The sequence below is a fragment of the Melanotaenia boesemani genome, chromosome 21 (genome assembly GCF_017639745.1).
Source record: "Melanotaenia boesemani isolate fMelBoe1 chromosome 21, fMelBoe1.pri, whole genome shotgun sequence".
Lineage (NCBI taxonomy): Eukaryota > Metazoa > Chordata > Actinopteri > Atheriniformes > Melanotaeniidae > Melanotaenia > Melanotaenia boesemani.
Window position 1 is genome coordinate 9,991,987 of NC_055702.1, and position 19,201 is coordinate 10,011,187.

Consider the following 19,201-nt stretch of genomic DNA (forward strand, 5'->3'; position numbering starts at 1 on the left):
GCTATTGGCCCCCTAGCAGGGAACAACTTTATACTGATGCATTACTGCCGCCAAATGGTGTCTGAAACTGATGTTGGGTCACGGGAATGAGCTCTGAACTTAACATTGCCCACTAGTGAGGGAATTGACTTAACAACCATGGCAATGCAAAAGATGCACGAAAGTTTGAGGACGGACGATGATGTATGACAACATTTGAAATTGATGTCATTATTTATGTGCATAAGGGAGGATAAATGGACCTTAAGGGTTGGGATATACTTGCTTTTTATTTCAAGCTTGCATGTCAACATTCTGCTACGTCTGTGTACATACTTGCTGCAAATGTTGGAAGCACAATATGGCCAAAACTCTTGCTACTGGAGATAAATTGCTAGGGGCAGCTGACATTGCATTTCTGGGGCATCAACCCCCAAAACAAATTGTTGCCAACTGTTAAGGCACAAGTGTTTATCACTGTGCAATGGGAAGTAAAAATAATTCAGATAACGGTAGCTGCGACCAAGGTCCAAGAGACTTACCTCTCCCTGGCTACTTCTTCCAGTACCCAGGGGAATCCTGAGGCATTCCCAGGCCAGCTGAGAAACATAGTCCCTCCAGCATGTTCTGGGTTGTCCCAGGGAGGCATCCAGGAAGCAGCCTAACCAGATGCCCAAACCACCTCATCTGGCTCTTTTTGATTCGGAGGAGCAGAGGTTCTAATCTGAGCCCCTCCTGGATGACTGAGCTTCTCACCTCCATCTCTAAGGGAGAGCCCAGCAACCCTGCAGAAGAAACAAATTTTGATCACTTTTATTCACAATCTCCTTCTTTTAGCCACTATCCACTGCTTGTGACCATAGGTGAATGTAGGAATGTAGATCGACCGGTAATTCGAGAGTTTCAGCTTTTGGTTCAGCTCCTTCTTCACCACAACAGACCGATGCAGAGTGCTGATCTCCTGCTCCATTCTTCCCTCATTTGTGAACAAGACCTAGAGATACTTGAACTCCTCTACTTGGGACAAAACAGACCCCTCAACATCTGTGCTACGGCTAGAAATTCTGTCCATAAGAGCTATGAGCAGAATCCATGACGAAGGCAACCTAGGCCCACACCAAACACAGACAACAATGTGGACCAAGATCTGACGCTGGTTGCACAGGGACTGGACAGTTTGTACAAGGGGGTCTGGTACTCCATACTCACAGAGCACACCCCACAGGACTTCCTATGGGGACAGCCAGGGCAAAAACCACACTGCTTCTCCTTAATTCAAGGTTCTGTCTGATTGACCCTCCTCTGTGAATAGACATGGAGGCTGAAAAGTGTGATCCCCTATAGTTGAAACACAGCCGCTGAACTGAATTCAGTGCAACGCACATGCTTTATGTCCTTTTGATTATTTACGGAAATATTACATACTGTTTGCAAAAGATTCTGATAGTAAAAATCTAACATTTCCATGCAAGTTATGTCTACCTGCACTTAAAAAGCAAAGGAGAATGTCAGCCTCATTGACTTCTAATTTGAAGAATTAGAAGAATGTGGAATTACTCAGTTTGAGAGGATATCTCCAAGTTCTTGCCATAAAAAAAGCTATTAGGAAAAGGCAAGACCCCCTGCCAACAGCCCCAAACCACCCAGATCACACTGTCTGAGGGGAGTATGACTTTACAGCAAAGGTTTGGTTTGTTAACTAATTAATTAATTCCTTGGTTACTGGGCCATATATATATATATATACTAATTTATTCTCAGCTTCATGCATATATACAGTATATAGGCTATATATGCATGCATTTTGGATTAAGCTTAATCCAAAATGCATCCTTTATTATTATATTGAAGTGACTATCCAAATATCAAGTAAACGTTTTATACGATTTTCTCAATTATAACAAGAGAAGTAAATAGAAAAAAAAATCTGAATAACACAATTAATTACTACAAATTTAATACAATAACTTTGTTTCCTGTTTAGGGGATGTGTTGTTGTTAGTATGTTTTATCTGTAGACTTTTGGGGTTAAAACTACTCATTTGAATATTTATTTTCCCTCCTTCCACTTTCGAGATGTAGTATAGGCTACAACATTAGCTCATGGGTTTTGCTTTTTCTATGTGTGCGTAAGTACGCGCGAGCGCATGTGACATCACAGATGGGATTGGCTCGCCCTGACTGGGGTGGAGAGTCTTTGGTACAGGCTACAGACAGAGAAGGAGCAGTGAGTGAGAGACGGAAGGAATAGTTTTCTCCAGCCGCGGACTCCGGCTGAGACTCCGACTCCACTGAGAGCGAACCACGCCCCGCGGGCAGGGGAAACAGTAAGCTCCCCCAACTGCCCAAACTCATGTGATGGAAGGAGGGATGGACTGTGAAGATGAGTTTTAGTAGGACACAAGTTGACAAGATGAAGTTCGGAAAGAGCATCTGTGTGCTCAATGTAGGGGGAACCCGGTACGCCTTCACCCGTGAGGTGATCAGGGATTTCCCTCTTCGGCGCGTCAGCCGCTTGCATGCTTGCGCAACAGAGAAAGAGGTCCTCGAATTGTGCGACGACTACGACCGTGATCGGAATGAGTTTTTCTTCGACCGCCACGCTCAGGCTTTTGTGTTCATTATGCTGTATGTGCGCTCCGGTAAACTCCGTTTTGTTCCCGGAGTTTGTGAGCTGTCTTTCTACACAGAGATGCTCTACTGGGGTCTAGAGAGCGCGCACTTGGACTCCTGCTGCCAGAAACGCCTGGACGACAGGATGTCCGACATTGGACTGGACAGTCTGTCAGAAGGGGACATTGTAATGTCAGGGGATGAGTCCCTGAGCCCAGACGAGCCAGTGCAACGGACTGCGCTTACCGGCCGCGCTAAATGGCTCGAGAAGATGCGCAAAACATTTGAAGAGCCCAACTCTTCCCTCGCAGCGCAGCTTTTGGCTTCAGTATCCGTAATCTTTGTGATCGTTTCTATGATAATGCTGTGTGCAAGCACACTGCCGGATTGGGATACAGCCAAGAGAAATACTGTGGAGGAGCACAGGTAGGCGATGGTTTGAGATCAAACTAAAAAGCCCACTCGTGGAAATGTTGCCAAATGTTGAGGCGCAGTGTGCGCGGATGTCCTACAAATGAAATGGTGCTATCAAGTCCTATGCGTAAAAGTTAGCGCAACAGAGTAAATCATGTAACGGGAGAGCTTCTGTAATAGAAAAACGTTCAACAAACGAATAAACACTTGAGACTCCGAAATGAGCGCCTTTATGCTTCCAAAGCAGTAATCGTACACACTGCGCACTATAGGCCTACATTTATCAAGGGTGATTTATTAGAGCTTCAGTATGAAACCTTAAAAATTAACGACAAAAATGGGGGAAAGGGGGATTTAAAGTTAATTTTTCTTAGTGTCTCAGTGTTTGGTAAATTGATGCCTCTGAGGTCATTATGGACATAAGTTTCAGACATATCCTTCAACATTAGCACCCTCACATGACAGTTAGACTAGAAAGCAAATCATTATTTAATCAATATTCATGACATGTTAATAATTGAGGGAACCTTCTGCCTTACTTTTATTTTTTACCTTCCTCGTCCAGTTTTTATTTTTACAGTTAATCTGAGCATATTTATTATTTTAGTATAAACTGCACAGATAACAAGGACAAACAGTTATAGCTAGATTAATACAATTCAAGAGGACAGTAAGCTGAAGATAGAATGTGTGCTGAGGACTTGTATATCATTGTCAACAAACAAAAAGAAACGAAGTCCCATCTGGGAATCACTGTCTATGTAAATCACACTTTGTGGATGTTTTTGCATTGTTTTTGCTAGAGCCTGTCCTCTCAAGGAAGCCCAGAGGAGGCAATTTTCTATATAAGGTTAGGTTATGTTCACTCAGGCTGGACATTGTCTTGATTTTTGGAGCAGCTCCAGTGGTTAGGTAATGAACTAAAAGTGTAGTGTATACTTGGGGCCAAAAGGATTCAGTTTCAGGCCAGTGGATGATGCAATTTTCCCACGTGCTTCATAATTTGGTTAGGTTTAATTGTGTTAATGGCTACCCTGTAGGCACTCCGGTATTTACGTGAATGTAATGCTTTCATGTCAAATATCAACACCATTCTTTACCAGTTGATTGTCTTTGTTGTGTTAGTCAGTGGGGTATTTGTGTGGCTACGTTTGTCACAATCTCTCTCTGAAGGTTTATAATCCTCCCTCCTGTAAAGTTTAGTCTTCCATTCTTATTATGTATTTGTCTTGCTGTTCTTTTATTTTAAATACCCCACAGCTCTAAATTATGTTAGATGTGGTCCCCCCCCCCCCACACACACACACACCAGCTTAGCTGCTTTCTTCCTAACATTTATGCTGTGTCAAGCAGTATCTCATATCATCCCTTTCTCTTTTGCTTCTCTGCTGCTTCCTGTTTACTGTTCAACTCATTTTTCTCTTCTCCTCTCTGTAGGATAGTGGAGGCTGTGTGCATTGGCTGGTTTACAGCAGAGTGCATAGTGCGCTTTCTGGTGGCCAGAGACAAGTGGGACTTCATCCGCCATCCACTGAACATCATCGATGTTATTGCCATTACCCCCTACTATGTCACCATGGCAATGGCCCGTGCAGGGATGCCGGGTGCCGGGCTCGGGGTTGCTGGAGTGATACTGCGAGTGCTGAGGATGATGCGAGTGTTCTGGCTCATGAAGCTTGCCAGACACTTCCTGGGCCTGCAGACTCTGGGGCTGACACTCAGGCGCTGCTACCGGGAGATGGTCATGCTGATGGTGTTTGTCTGCGTTGCCATGGCAATATATAGCGCACTGGCACAGCTTTTGGAGCATGGCTTGGACTTGGGGACGCAGAACCACGATTACGCCAGCATCCCTGCAGCTGCCTGGTGGGTCATCATCTCCATGACAACAGTGGGGTACGGAGATGTGTACCCAGTGACAGTTGGAGGACGGGTGCTCGGAGGAATGTGTGTAGTGAGTGGCATTGTTCTCCTGGCACTACCCATCACATTCATCTACCACAGTTTTGTTCAGTGCTACCATGAACTCAAACTCCGCTCTGCCAGATACGCACGCAACCTGTCTGCAGAGATAATACGATGAACAAGCATTTATTCCAAACATCTACAGCCTAGATGTGAAAGACACAAAATAAAACCAGTAGATCTGCTGATCCCATTGTGAAATAACTTATGAATGGCCTCTGATTCTGCTTGAGCAACACCTGATTACTTTTATGTCCTGTCTTCTTCGTGTCTGTTTTATTGATGATCTTTAATAATTTTCTATAAAGAGCATGAGCTGGGACTGTCTCCTTCAGAACATCATGTGAACATTACATAGATCATTATTTATTAAGCACACACAGGCACGGTCAGTCCAGTTTTGACAGTGGTTGCTGTTTACACTGTATTCCCATGGTAACAGCTGTAGCAGAGACAGCTGGATCGACAGCCGTGTGTATTTGTTTGTGTGGCTGTCAGCCTTTCACTTTGTCTAAGATTTACACCCAGATGGAGAAAGTTACTCAAGATTGATGTGCGACCTAGATGCTTTTTGGTAAACCCGCGAAATAAACAGAAGGCGTGAACAAAGAGGGATTGAAGAGAGGGACATAGTATGTTGGAGGAGCTTAAGTCAAGAATAATGAAATATGGACATGGGTCAAGAGGGACTACAAAGTGGCAGACAATGAAACAGAGACAGATATGACGGGGCAGATGGAGTGTGAAATGAAGGATGAAAGGATATTGAACAAAAATGACAGAATGTGGACTAAGCCTGAGCACAAAGAATGAATAGATGCGCCTGTATTTGTGAGTGAATGTAAGGCATTTTGTGCTTCTGCGTCTCCAAGGCAACCCCTCCAACATGCCAATCATAATGGTGGTTGATTTCTCTGCACACAAAAAGGCTACATCCATGCACACCTCCTGGCAAGTACACTGCGTGATTCTCCTGGGATCATTTGGAAGATCACATCATGAAAATATATTAAAATAAATAAATTAAAATAGCTTTTATGGAAAAAATGACAACTGAGTAAGAAAATTGAGCAGCAGAGGCTGTTCAAGATGATGTTCTGATATTTGTAATTCACACATGTTTGCAGTGTTTATTCTTTGCCAAGATGATACGATTTGTTGAAGAGACACATGATCCAAACAAACAAGTCAACACCTCTCCCACACAACAGTCTTTCTCTGCATCTCCACTCCTCTTCCTCCAGCTCCCATCAACCAATTCTCTTTATACACACACATGCATCAAGATCCTGCTTCTTTTTTGTAAAAGGAATGACATTTCTGCTTATTATCCATTTTGTCTTTGAACTTTAAGTCTACAAATGTGTTTTCAGCTGTATGAGTTAAGTGTTTTGTGGAAATCTTAATATTCTTGTTGCTCTTGCTGTGCTTTTTAAGCCATGTGACTGTCACGAAATTAGTCACAATATTTTATTAACTACCTTATAATATATAAATCATGTAGCAGCAGATTTTGGTCAGGTTTGACTGAAACCATCAATCAAAGCTTTTTCATCATGACTTATAATTAATGTGATTAGTGTATGAGCTTTTACAATAAAATGACAACGTGCAAAATCTCTTTGGGTGTTTAATAATTTATTATTAAAGTAACTATACTTTTAGCATGGTTAAGTGTCAAACCACCAACACACATGAAATATCTTTTAACTAAACTATTAAAAATTATAAGCAGCACACCCTTTAACCACAAGACTTGATCAATGGGAAAGACAGTGTTTTGGTAGCTCAGGATTCCTAATTTAAATGTCATGATGTAACAAGACACTAAGAATAACCTGAATGCCTGCTTCACTGAACATATTGAATGTGAAGACTCTCTGAACCCTTTGGTAAGGACATTTAGTGCACTCTTAAGAGTCACGCTGAGGTAAGCATTATACTACAGTCGGGTTCACAAAGTACATCTAATCAAAAAGTAGAGGAAACTAAAATCCGAATTAAAGTTTCTGCTGCAGTGCATTAGGAAAGGTTAAATCTAGTATTACATGTATGACAAAACATTTAGATAGTTCTTTACACTTAGCTCTTGTGTTATTATGTATGAGTAAAAATTTCCTTTTTGGTTATAATACAAGTTGAAGCTAAAATTCCTGTCTAAAAACTTTGATTGGTCCCTCGTTCCTGCTGTAAAAATGATCAGGGCTCAGGAAGTGATCGCTTTAAAGTTCCTGGTTCCTGGACAAAGTGTTATTCAGCTTTTGAAAAATGTGTGGGTTTCTTTTTCTAACAAGTCAAACTTTACTGCTACTTACTGTAGATTATCCAACTCACTTTTATCTAAGATTAAACCCCTTCTTTCTAAGAAATGCAACCTAATATTCCAAAATATGTCATCATTAATGCGTAATTGAATGAAAATATGTTTACTATCTAAGAATAAACCACTATTCTCTATCTAGGAACGGCACAGATCATTCCCCCATCATGTTCCATTATGTCTCTATTCCAGTACAAATGAATAATGGTAATAATGGTTTTAGGGAAAGGGCCTTTTATGTTCCATATTTTAGGAAGATCCAATATTTTCTCTTTGCATGCTTGGAAAATGATGAGGAGGAAATATTTAGTTGGTTAACTCCAAATATTTTTAATCTTTCACTCTGTTCTTTTAGACCCTGATTGAATTAAGATATTTTGTTTTCCCCTGTGAGGAAAATTTAACGTTTTTGTAAACTATTTTAGAACCTACGGTTTATACAGTCAAGTCAGCAGCTCTCTGATACAGTGATTGTGCTTTGACTTAGCAGATTTTCATCTGAAGTGTTGATAAAACACAGTAATAACAGATTGATACCAAGCATAAGATTAACATTAAAGTGCTTTGAGCACTTTGCGACTAGCATGTTAAATTCCTGGAGGGTACATGAGACTGACAACGTCAGCTGGTCCCTGCACACATCCTCCATCTTAAGGAGCGCTGATCTAAACCCATTAATTCTCATGACTTTCTACAAAGGCACTATAGAGAGTGTGTTAATCAGGAGCATCACTCTCTGGCACGAGAGCTGGTGCTCCTGGTTAGCACGGTTAGAGAATGATGAAGGCATCTTAAATGATTATTTCAATTTCAATATATTAATGGAAGCCCCCTTGAGATGTAGCATCTCGTTTGCAAGGGGAACCAATAAAACACAAAACACAGACATGACAATATTTCACATATAATACAACAAGCATCCAATACCACACTTTACATAATACAAAGACAATACACAATACAGCATCTAACACTTAATCAGGACAGTCATTGAACAGTCTTACTCACAAAACCCTCTTCTCCAACCCCTATTTTCATTTCAACAATAATAGAAGTTTAGGTTTGAATTATTATTATTAATATTGATTATTGGGGTCTCACTGACAGCAGCTGGGGACTTGGCCCAACAACTCTGCATGTCCAGAGCAAAACGAATCATCCAAGATCCTAGCATTACCCGTCACAAACTGTGGAGAACTATTTATCCAACCACCATCAGACTGTTACCACTAAGCCATCTTAACATTCTAGTATCTTGTGCAAAATGCTGAGCATATCTCAGCAACAAATAGTATCTATTTATTCACTTATACTTGTATAATTAGCAAAGCAGCCAACAAGCGCTAATTAGTTTTAATTGTTGCTTACTATCACTTATGCTTGACACTTTTCTTGTTATACCAAGATGCCTATGCTTCTGTTTTAATTGTGAATATGTGTGCACTGTAATGTTGGTTTGCAATTCATCTTTGATGTCATTTCTCAATGACAATAAACGTATTTATTGTTGGTGTTGTTTCTCATTCTTTGTGGAGTTTAAGGAGATGCCTACTGTTTGATTTACAACCAAAGTTGTAAGTTGTTTGGACCATTGAATCCTTGTGAGACAAAGTATTTATGAAAGTCTGAATTCCCTTCATAGTTTCTGCAGTTGATCTCCAAATTTACACTTTAGAAAGCTGGACTATCAGGTTAGGCTGTTTTTCAGCTGAAGCAAAGCTACCACTCTTATCAACAAAACAATCTATAAATTTAAAGTTTGGTGGGTTTCATTTTCAGTGTTTACTTCAGCATTGATTTTTCTATTCCCTTTGTTGATGTTAAGCTGTCAGCTTGCTGAATTTTCCACAACAACACATTTTCTCTTGTCACTTTTCCCCACTCTTGTGATTCTTGTTAGTTTTCACATGAGACTGTTTACTGGTTTCCTAAGTATTTATAAATCAGTTCTTCCTCTTGTCATTTGACCTGCATTCACCCCCAGTGTATAAGTTACTTAGAGTTTTTCCTCAAGTCTAAGATATCAGCCAGATCGTGGTCCACTTTTGGGCTGCTGATACCGTCATGACCCATCCAACAACCAGACACAGAGGTGACAGGAAACCACCTTATATTACTCCTGTCTGCAGTTAGGTTATTAACAAGGCTGCAAACATTTACAGATATTTCACATTAAAAAAAGTTCTGAGAAAAATATTTATGGGACAAAATTATTATTACAGTTCTTCCTGAAGGAATAATAAATACATACTTTGACTCGAGATAAAAACACATTTTTTTACAGCCTTTTCATTGTCAGTCAGTTTAAATGCAACCAATGTACATCTTTTAATTAATCTCTTGATTAAACACAACCAAACACATAAATGCAGTAGAGTCTAGAAAGACCATGGCCAACATTTATTTTAGCTGTATGAATGAGGTTGTCGTAATTTCTAAATGTTATCCCACAACACAACATTTTATAAAAGTGTCCTTGGTAGTTTTTGTGTCACTTATTAACAGAGAAGAAAAGACAAGCGGTTGTCTGTGATGTGAAGCTGGCAGTGTTCGAAAAATGGAATTTGAAGTCAAATGTGGCTCAAATAATATTTCAGTAATCTGTTAAATCAAATATGCTTTTTGCTCCAGATTCAAGTTTCTAAAGACCTTGTAAATTAACGAAGTGTGGAACTTGCAATGATGGCTTCTTCCAAAATTCTTCTTTTTATACATTTGTGAGAAAGTGTGAATTCTTACATAATACCTGCATATTTTCTCTACAGCTGAAAAATATACCTAGGCAAGGCAAGTTAATTTGTATAGAACATGTCTTAAGACCATTCAAAGTGCTTTACATAAAACATTAAAAGCATTACAGATGGGGCAAAGAAAGCATTAAAAAGTAGTAAAAGGCAGCAACAAATAGCAAAAATCACAATAAAATCATAAATTACAATTAAATTATATATATATATATATATATATATAAATGTACGTAAACATGTGTATAAATATTTTAACACAGTTTACATGTGTTCATTGTAAAGTCTGACAGCAGCAGGTAGAAGTCTGCAAAAATCCATTAACATCTTTTTGGTTTTCCCCGCATTGATTAGGAGGTGGTTTTGCTTCTGAAGGTGAGCCAGAGCACTGTGTCGCAGGAAGATAAGATCTTCCACTCTGATGCCAGGCCAGTAGGCGAACTGCTGTGAATTAATGTAGGATCCCACCGTGGAGAGAAGGTATTGCAGGATCAGTCTCTCTAGTGTTAAAAATTTTGATATTGTAGATCAATAGTGATCTACAATATCAAACCCAGCACTGAGATCCAGCAGAATAAGGACTGATACTTGATCAAAATCAGTATTCAACTTAATGTCATTTAACACTTTGACCAGAACGGTTTCAGTGCTGTGATGAGGTCAGAAGCTGGACTGAAATTTATCAAGATTTCCATTTTCATTTAAAAAGACATTAAGCTGGTAAAATACAACTTTCTCAATAATCTTGGATATAAAAGAGAGGTCAGAGACAGGTTTATAGCTGTTCATTACAGATGTGTTTGTATTCCTTTTCTTTAGGAGTGGCTTAATAGCAGCTATCTTTAGTGACTTGGGGAAAACTGTATACAGTAGGAGATCACTTTCTACTGAGGTAAAAAGTATTTTAAAAAAAGTAGGATGGTATCATGTCCAGAGTGCATGTTGTTGATTCCAGATGCCTGAAAAAGACAAAGGATCATATTTAAATAAAAGTCAACTGTATGATTATAATATCAGAAGGATATAAACTACAGTGTTTGATTCTGCAGTAACTTAGGGATCATTTATGCTGTTTTTGACCTTATTTGATTATTGGTTTTCTGTTTGTTTAGGAATGAGTTGTTTGCTTTGTTAGTTTTGGATTGCATTTTATTTCCTTTTTTTTATTTTTAACTTGTGACTATTTGCTAGTTTTCACACGGAACTGGTTACTCTTGTGCTCTTGTGTATTCATAGTTCAACCCTTCACCCTTCAGTCTGTTTTTATTCAAGTCTATGCTTTTTAGATTGCTTATTATCTTCTGAACCTGCCCTTATATCTGCCTGGTTATCATTAAGAATTTTTTAGCTTCATTTAAAAAAAAAAAAAAAAAAAAAAAAAAAAAAAAAAAACTTTATTTAAATTTTTGTGTCTGTCTCCTTATTTGATCAAGCATGAATCCTCCTTTAAAACCTACCAGAAAGCAGAACACAAGATCTATAGAAATGACATCATGATCATATCACTTAGCTCTATCAAGTTCCAAGATGATAAATGTAGTTTAACATACAGTGTGTTTAGTGATTTTCGCTCTTGCAGGAAAATAAAGGCACATTAGATAAAAATAGCAGAATATGGCACAAGGAACTGACTTGACAATTACAGATAAAATTATAGGATTGGTCTATAATGGCAGAACACAAAAATTACTTTAGAATTGATCATTTTAGTAACTATACACCCCCAGTTTGTTGTGTAGTTTACAAAAATTTGGCAGAAGGTTTGGGTGTTGCCCCGCAAGTGATATCAATAATATTTTTAGTTCAATTTAATTCAATTCAGTTAATTTAAAACTTTTTTCTCTGGTGTGTTTTTTAGTGTTACGTTACATTTTATTGTTAACTGTTGTCTTTTTTCATCAAACAACATGTAATATAAAACTTGGTTGCCTTTTCTATTTAGTTATCATGCTGTTTTTGCACGTTGGGATTGCCAAATTTCTGCACAACTGTGCAACATAATCATACTGTTTGGATATTATGTCCTGATAGAAACAATCAAAACAGAGTCTTAATTATTGTCAGCCTTTCTTAGCTTATCCTCATGTTCATTAGTATAAATTTCCCTATAAAATTAAGTTGTTCATATCTCTTTTTAAATTTGTTCTCTGTATTTATGTTACCAGTTTAATTTTTGTAAATACGTGCAATTAATGAAGTTCTTGTGCTTTTTTTTTTTTTTTTTTTTTTTTTTAGATAGAAATCAAAATGTTGACATTTCACACACTTTCAGCCCCTCACGCTATGCGCCACTCCATTTCTGAACAGGCAGTGTTTGGCCAGTTGATTTTTACGTCACATTCCTTCGACGGTCGCAAGAGACAGAAAGGTCCTTACCGGCTCATTTGTTGTGGCAGCAGCACCTTCCCCTGTCCTTCAGCGGCAAAATGTACTACAAGTTTAGCGGTATTACTCAAAAATTGACGGGCTCTGCTCCGACAACTGCCTACAGCCCTCAGGTGAGTCTGGGACACCGTGTGGCAGTGAGAAACCGAGTCGCTACCCGTTGGGTTGACCTTCATGTCGAGTTGTTAGATTACGAAACATTGTGGCCATCAGTATTGTTATCAGGGCTTTGTAGTATAGTACAGAATATTAGAGTATAAGTAGTATGTAGTAGTACAAAATATTTTGAAAACTGCAGTGGAGTTTTCTAGATTTACACATTTGTGCCTGAAAACGTGATGATATTGCTATGAAGGGGTTGCTCTGATGAAAAGTAAAGGTTATTGATTGAAGCTCGTGAGCTACTGTGAGACGGAGTAGTTGTTAAACGTTATTCTCAGTCTTATTTGCATTTCTGCTTTTGGCAGTTGGTTATTTTCTTAATACAGAAATAGTTTTTTGTTGCTGTTGTCTTTTAAAATGGCTTCTTTAATGGTGTGGTTATTTAACTTTTAAATTAAAAGGTTATTTCCAATCTGTAATTCACACCTATGAGTGACTTCTAAGTCATCAAGTCATCAAGAGAAGGCTCAACAGAAATTATTAAAAGAGCAGTTCAGACCTAAAAGATCCTTTGATATCTGAGTGTTTTTACTGCTAAAAACTGTCTTTTCAGTGTAACATAAAAAATTATTGTGGGGGAACTTTACGCTCTGTTAACATAAATATTGCTTTGTTATTTATTAGTTTTGTTCTGAAGTTTATCCCACTTCATAACAGAACTAAAGGGCTTCATTGAATTTAATATATATATATATATATATATATATATATATATATATATATATATATATATATATATATAACCTTTACAGGGTACAAAATGGCAATGAGCTGCTCAGATTAATTTAAACTGAGTATTTATTGGTAGATGATAGTAAAGGCCACATTAGTCTTAGCTGGTGCACATAAAAAGTAATACTTTTTAAGTATTACCACATAAAATAATATTACAGACGTAAATCTTTTTACATATAAATTTTGGATCTTGTGCTCCATCTGTCTTAAAAGCTACGTCTGTGAACACACACCCTCCTTAACACACACACACACACACCTGTATACAGCATTTCTGCCCATTCTTGTGTTTTACTTTGTTCACATTCAAGATGAGAAAACTTTCTAGTGTAACCCTGAAAGAAAAGTTCCCCCTGTGAACACATTTAGTTATAACCTGCCATAAAAGGCAGATAAAAATAATCTGTTTTCAGCACCTACGCAATTCCACGTCCAATTTAATTCCCTGCTTTCACACTGTCTCCACAGTCTCTAGATGCTAACACCACCTGCACCTCTAGTTTATTTGCCAGCAGTTACACTGGCTGAACCAAATGCATCAAAAGCATCAAGCAGGAGAGCTTCTTCATTACCAATTTGAAGATTTCTGGATTAGGAAACATCTTTGTTTTAGGAAACAACATGTTTTTTTTTTTTGGGGGGGGGGGGGGGGGGGGGGGGTTGACCTGTGTAAACCTTGTACTAATGTCTATATGTGTCTATATATATATTTTTTTTTGGATCTTAATATGTTGAAATGTTGTGATATTTACAAGCTACTTGTGTTGTTATTTAATGATTTAATCAAACATTTATACAGCCCACAGGCCGAGCCATAAATTTAGAAGATGTAATCGATGAAGCGCTCTTGTTATCAGTTGTATTTATGCAGTGCTGATGAGCCTTCAAAATGACTATTGACTTTTTGTCCTTAATATACAGGAGATCAATATAGAAAGACTTTTAAATATTTTATGCTATTGTTAAAAATGTCAGAATATGTTTTGCTAATACTGTAATTTTCTAAGCTCACTAAACTCCCATTTATTTACTTTTTGTTTTCTCCACAAAAGTTGTCTTCTAACTCTAAAGGTTCTGGTAATAAATACAGACACACATTACTCTTTGTCTTAGAAAAGGTCTTGGCTTCCTCTGCTTATCAAGGCAGACATCTTATTCTCAATCAGAAACATAACTCAACCCGTAAATTTAAAAATTGGAAGAGGGACTGTAATGCATCTAGCTAGAAGAAAGAAAAAAAAGGAAATTCTTTTTCTTACATTAAATTTTTGACTCTGGCACCTGATCAGTTGTTGGTTGGCTGATTGCTTGGTATCCACTTTCCTTTGTTACTTACTTTTCCTTTTTTATTTATGCATTCCTCCTCATCTTTTTGGACTTATTTTATTAACTTCTACTTACTTGTCAGGGTCTTCCTCCCACATGACTGGATTCTTGATGGAAGTTTTGTGAGTGATAAATGTTAAAAATAAAGTGCAGAAGGAAACCGTGGTCATATTTATTGTGATTTTTTTTTTTTTTTTTTTTTTTTTACTGGGTTTGCAAAAGCAATAATGCATGAAAAGATACGGCGAAATGAGTATTTTAAACAGGCACTTTAATAATGTGACATTATCTCTTAGAAATAAGCTAATTTGGCATTATGGCGTCAAACATATTTACTTATTTTTTAAACCTTTCAGGGTCTGAAGCAAAGTTTGCCTGCAGAGTCCCCAACCATGATCTTTGCTACACCCACGAAGGTGGTTGCAGAAGCAGGGGCCATGGTGGAGTACATGGGAACAAACAGGGTTCCTGACTTCCAGAGGTTATTCCAGGTAATGACAAAGAAAATAGGCACCACTTATAAGAGGAATATTTTTTTTTCTTACTTATGAGTCACTGATTGTTAATCCATAATAGTGTTTGAAATTGGGGGTCTGTAAGGAGCTGCACTGGTCAGTCAGAGAATTACTAGCGTTATGTGTTAATTTCATTGTTCTTAATGGTCTTCTCACCAATATTCACTGCTCAAGAGATTGAAGTCGAGTGAAACAGTCACTCAAATGGCTGGAAATGACTATGGTGACTACTGGAGTTTTAATTGCAAATGTTTTTTTTTAATTTTTTTTATGGCATATGTGTGAGAAGAAGGGTGTCTCTTTTCAGACAGTGGTAGAAGTAAACTTTCAATGGGAATTGCACATCAAAAAACTATGATAAAGTTAAGCTGTTGATTCAGATTTTCCAGATATTTCGGCGTTTCAATCCAAAACTGTTTGATTTTTATTTATTTCCTTTATACTACAGCACTTAAAATCTGTTTATTATAGGAAGCTGCAAGAAAATGTTGAGAACTGTTAGGCAGCAGATTGTTTTTCTTCAACCTCATACATTTATTTCTAAATTTCCTCCTATTTTTTTCTTAATTTCTCCTGTTTCCTCCCTTTGCAGACATCAGACGGCGTTCCCATTCATTTAAAGCGCGGAGTTCCCGACAGGCTACTGTACCGCACCACCATGGCTCTCACAGTTGGAGGCGTCGTCTATTGTCTGGTGGCTCTTTACATCGCTGCCCAGCCCAACAAAAAGTGACCAACACAAACCAGGATCTTCCTCTGGCTTGCTGCTGCTGCTGCTGCTGCATTAAACGAAGCATTCACAGTCTCAGTCTACTCACCGCCTCTCAGGACTCTTTGAGTGGGAATTTATCACTTATCACAGTGGTTCTCAAACTGGGTGAAGCTCTTAGTACCTGGAGAAAAAAACCATTTAACTTTGTGAAATTAAGTGGAACGAAGATAATTTAGGTAGTGAAAAATAAACCAGGGTTTACTCATGTTATCATGCTAACTCTTATTTCCAGATTCACCATAATTAAATTCAGAATCCCATCAGTCCCCTCCTCTGTTTTTACTGGTTTTGCCTTAAAGATTATGGAGAGTGAACGTATTTATTTTTCCCAGGTATAGTTTGAGAGCCGCTACACTTTCAGGACATCAAACCAATGATAACAATTTAATGTTTGTCTTCTGTAAAAAAAATGTCTAAGTTAATAAATTTTAATGGTAAAAATGCATTAGTTTTTTCCTTTTATTGTGTCTCAGAAACAGCCGTAAACACTACATTACTGCCTGTTGACTGATTCATGAGCAGCATATATGAGATCCTCTATAGGGTACAACACTCATGACTGTCATCAACAGCTCATCAACAAGCACGATGGCGACACCCCGTCTGGAACATAGCTGCTGCTCACTTGGCCTACGTACTGTCTCATGCAGTCCTCGTATGTGTGGGTCCTGGTGTTATGTCACATGCTTCTCACCATCACATCTGATGATTGTGTCAGTTGCTGCCTTTTCTCTTTTGTCTTGTAGATGTTTGCTTCGTATTGTCAGGCAGGAAATTGTTGCTGTTGGCAAGATATGCAAGTGGGGGCAGGGTCCTCTGCATGCAAGATAAATGTAAGATTTATGAAAAATCAGAAGTAGTATTACTTATGTATATAGATGATGTGGAAAAAGAGTATATAATACGTCAAAATTATACTCATGTACACTATTGCATTAAAAACTGCATGAATGTATTGCAGGAGCACTATTTTTATCTGCATATTCACACAATTATGCAGTTGGACACATGACAGCTGTGCAGCTAAAGGTCAGTAACTTAATATCAATAAAAAGTGAGAAGAGTGGAATTGTGATTTCAGCTACTTTTCTTGTAGGGTACCCTCAAAAATGTAATTTAACCAATTATTAAAGTTAAATTATAATGACTGGACAAAAATGCCATGCTAAATTTCCCTAAATTACTGCAGACCAGTTGCTCTAACATCCCACATCATGAAAGCCATAATAAACAAGTGAACTCCTTAAAGTTTATCATAATGGGCTTGTGGTTGTAGATGCCATGATCTACTTGCCGCACTCTCATCTGGACAAATCAAGAAGCACTGTGAGGATCATGTTTGTTTATTTTTTTTATATTTCAAATTCTTTTAACACAATTCCCTGTTATGTGTGAAGCTACAAAAACTACAGGCACCACAAGGGACTGTAATCTCACCTTTTCTCTTCACACTACACTTCAGACTTCCATGGCAACTCTGTCATCTGCAGAAATACTCTGATGACTCTGCAGTTAAGTGGTGTATCAGAAAACTGATATATCAGTCACTTTTGACGTACTGCGAAAACATTTAACTCATCTTAAACACAAACAAAACAAAAGAGATTATTGTGTTTTTTAAGAGGCACAGGAGTTAAAGTACTGTTCACATCTTAGAGGAAGAGGTGGCAGAGAACTACAAATACCTGGGAGTAAGACTAGACTGGAAATGTGACATCATGCCATCTAAAAGGTACAGAACAGAATCTTGAGGAAGCTGAAATCCTTTAATGTCTGCACCAAGATGTTGCAGGTCTTCTATAAGTTTGTTGTGGAAAGTTAAAGAGGGTTAAAGAAACTGAGCAAACTGATCAAGAAAGCTGGTTCTGTACTGGGGACAAGTCTTGAGCCTCTGGAGCTGATTTTCCAGAGATGAATGCTGCACAGGTTGTTGAATTGGACAATTCTTCACATCCTCTACACAGCACAATGAGGAAACAACAGCGTGTGTTCAGAGGCTTCTTCAAGTACACAGAAAGGCACATGAGGGATTCCTGCCAGCAGGAAATTAAATTAATCATCTTTGGCTGACGGTGATTTATAAAATATGTTTATTTAATCTAATAACAGTAACAACAAACACAACAATATTATGATAATAAACCTACTACAACAAATATAATTTCCCTTTGGGGATCAATAAAGTATTTTTCAACTATTCTTTTCATTTGTTTCAGAAAAATAAAGAAATAATCAGAGAAGAGAAAATCAGCTCTGAATGTCCAACAGGTTGACCAGCAGAAGATCATGCTGGCTTCCCCATCCTGTCAGCCGGGACCAGAAGTGTGAGGCTGCAGGAAGGCCAAGGCTCCCTGGAACTCGACAGCTGATGACTGGGGAGTCTTGGATCAGGCTGGGCAATCTGCATTTTTGTGGAGGCATGCAGACGGTAGGGTCAGAATTTGGCATCGGCGGCATGAATCTGTGGACCCAAACTGCTTTCTGTTAACAGTCCAGACAAGGGCCTGAGTGCGACCAGTTTTCAGCCAGAGCTTCATGTCAGCTTATTTTGTTTATATGGAGGGGGAACGGGACAAAGAAACGAGTCATTTTAATTAGTAAATGTATCTCACCTAATTTTTAATAGTGTGGTGGTCCACATCCATTTAATTAAGGGTGTTTTTAGTTCTACTATTTAAAGATATTGTTTCATTTTTTTCATATCAATTGACATTTGAAGGAAGTTCCGCTACTGGTGACTTTGACATTTTGCGTAATATCATGCTCATAATGTGACATTCTTTATAATTATCTCTCATCATCATTTCCTTTTGCCACCAGAAGCCAATTCTGTGCTTGTCAGTGTTCTTGAAAAATAATCAAGTTTCACACATTTTCTTCCATCACCTTCGACCAACATCTGATCTCTTCAATGTCATTTTGTATCTTTGACCTCTTGATTTCTTTTTATTCCATTTTTTTTCTTTTCATTTTGATTTTTAATCATAACATCAAGAGGTAATCTAAAGCAGGGTCTCAATCCAGATCCTCAGGACCCACTACCCTGCATGCCTTAGATATGTTCTTACTCCAAAACACCTGATTCAGATTAATGAATGATGTTTTGCATGTTTTTTTAAAATAATAACCCTAAACCCTAAGTTCCATAAGTGGCTTCCATCACTTGATCCCCATGGAACCTTTGACAATTTAGGATTTGCTTCAGGTGTAAGTGTCCCACAAATATAGAAAGTGAAAATTATTATTAGCTTACAGTGATAGCTCATTTGCC

At 38.1% G+C, this 19,201-nt stretch overlaps 2 protein-coding genes across 2 annotated transcripts; both read left to right on the forward strand.

Moving 5' to 3' along the window:
• Positions 1-2,215: 2,215 nt before the first annotated feature.
• kcng3 (potassium voltage-gated channel, subfamily G, member 3) lies at positions 2,216-8,800 on the forward strand. Its single transcript, XM_041974964.1, has 2 exons — positions 2,216-3,018; positions 4,444-8,800. The coding sequence occupies exons 1-2, from the start codon at positions 2,363-2,365 to the stop codon at positions 5,087-5,089; spliced, it is 1,302 nt and encodes a 433-aa protein (XP_041830898.1). The 5' UTR covers positions 2,216-2,362; the 3' UTR covers positions 5,090-8,800.
• A 3,593-nt stretch (positions 8,801-12,393) lies between these two features.
• LOC121633042 (cytochrome c oxidase subunit 7A-related protein, mitochondrial) lies at positions 12,394-16,375 on the forward strand. Its single transcript, XM_041974909.1, has 3 exons — positions 12,394-12,533; positions 15,000-15,134; positions 15,751-16,375. The coding sequence occupies exons 1-3, from the start codon at positions 12,462-12,464 to the stop codon at positions 15,889-15,891; spliced, it is 348 nt and encodes a 115-aa protein (XP_041830843.1). The 5' UTR covers positions 12,394-12,461; the 3' UTR covers positions 15,892-16,375.
• The last annotated feature ends 2,826 nt before the right edge of the window (positions 16,376-19,201 follow it).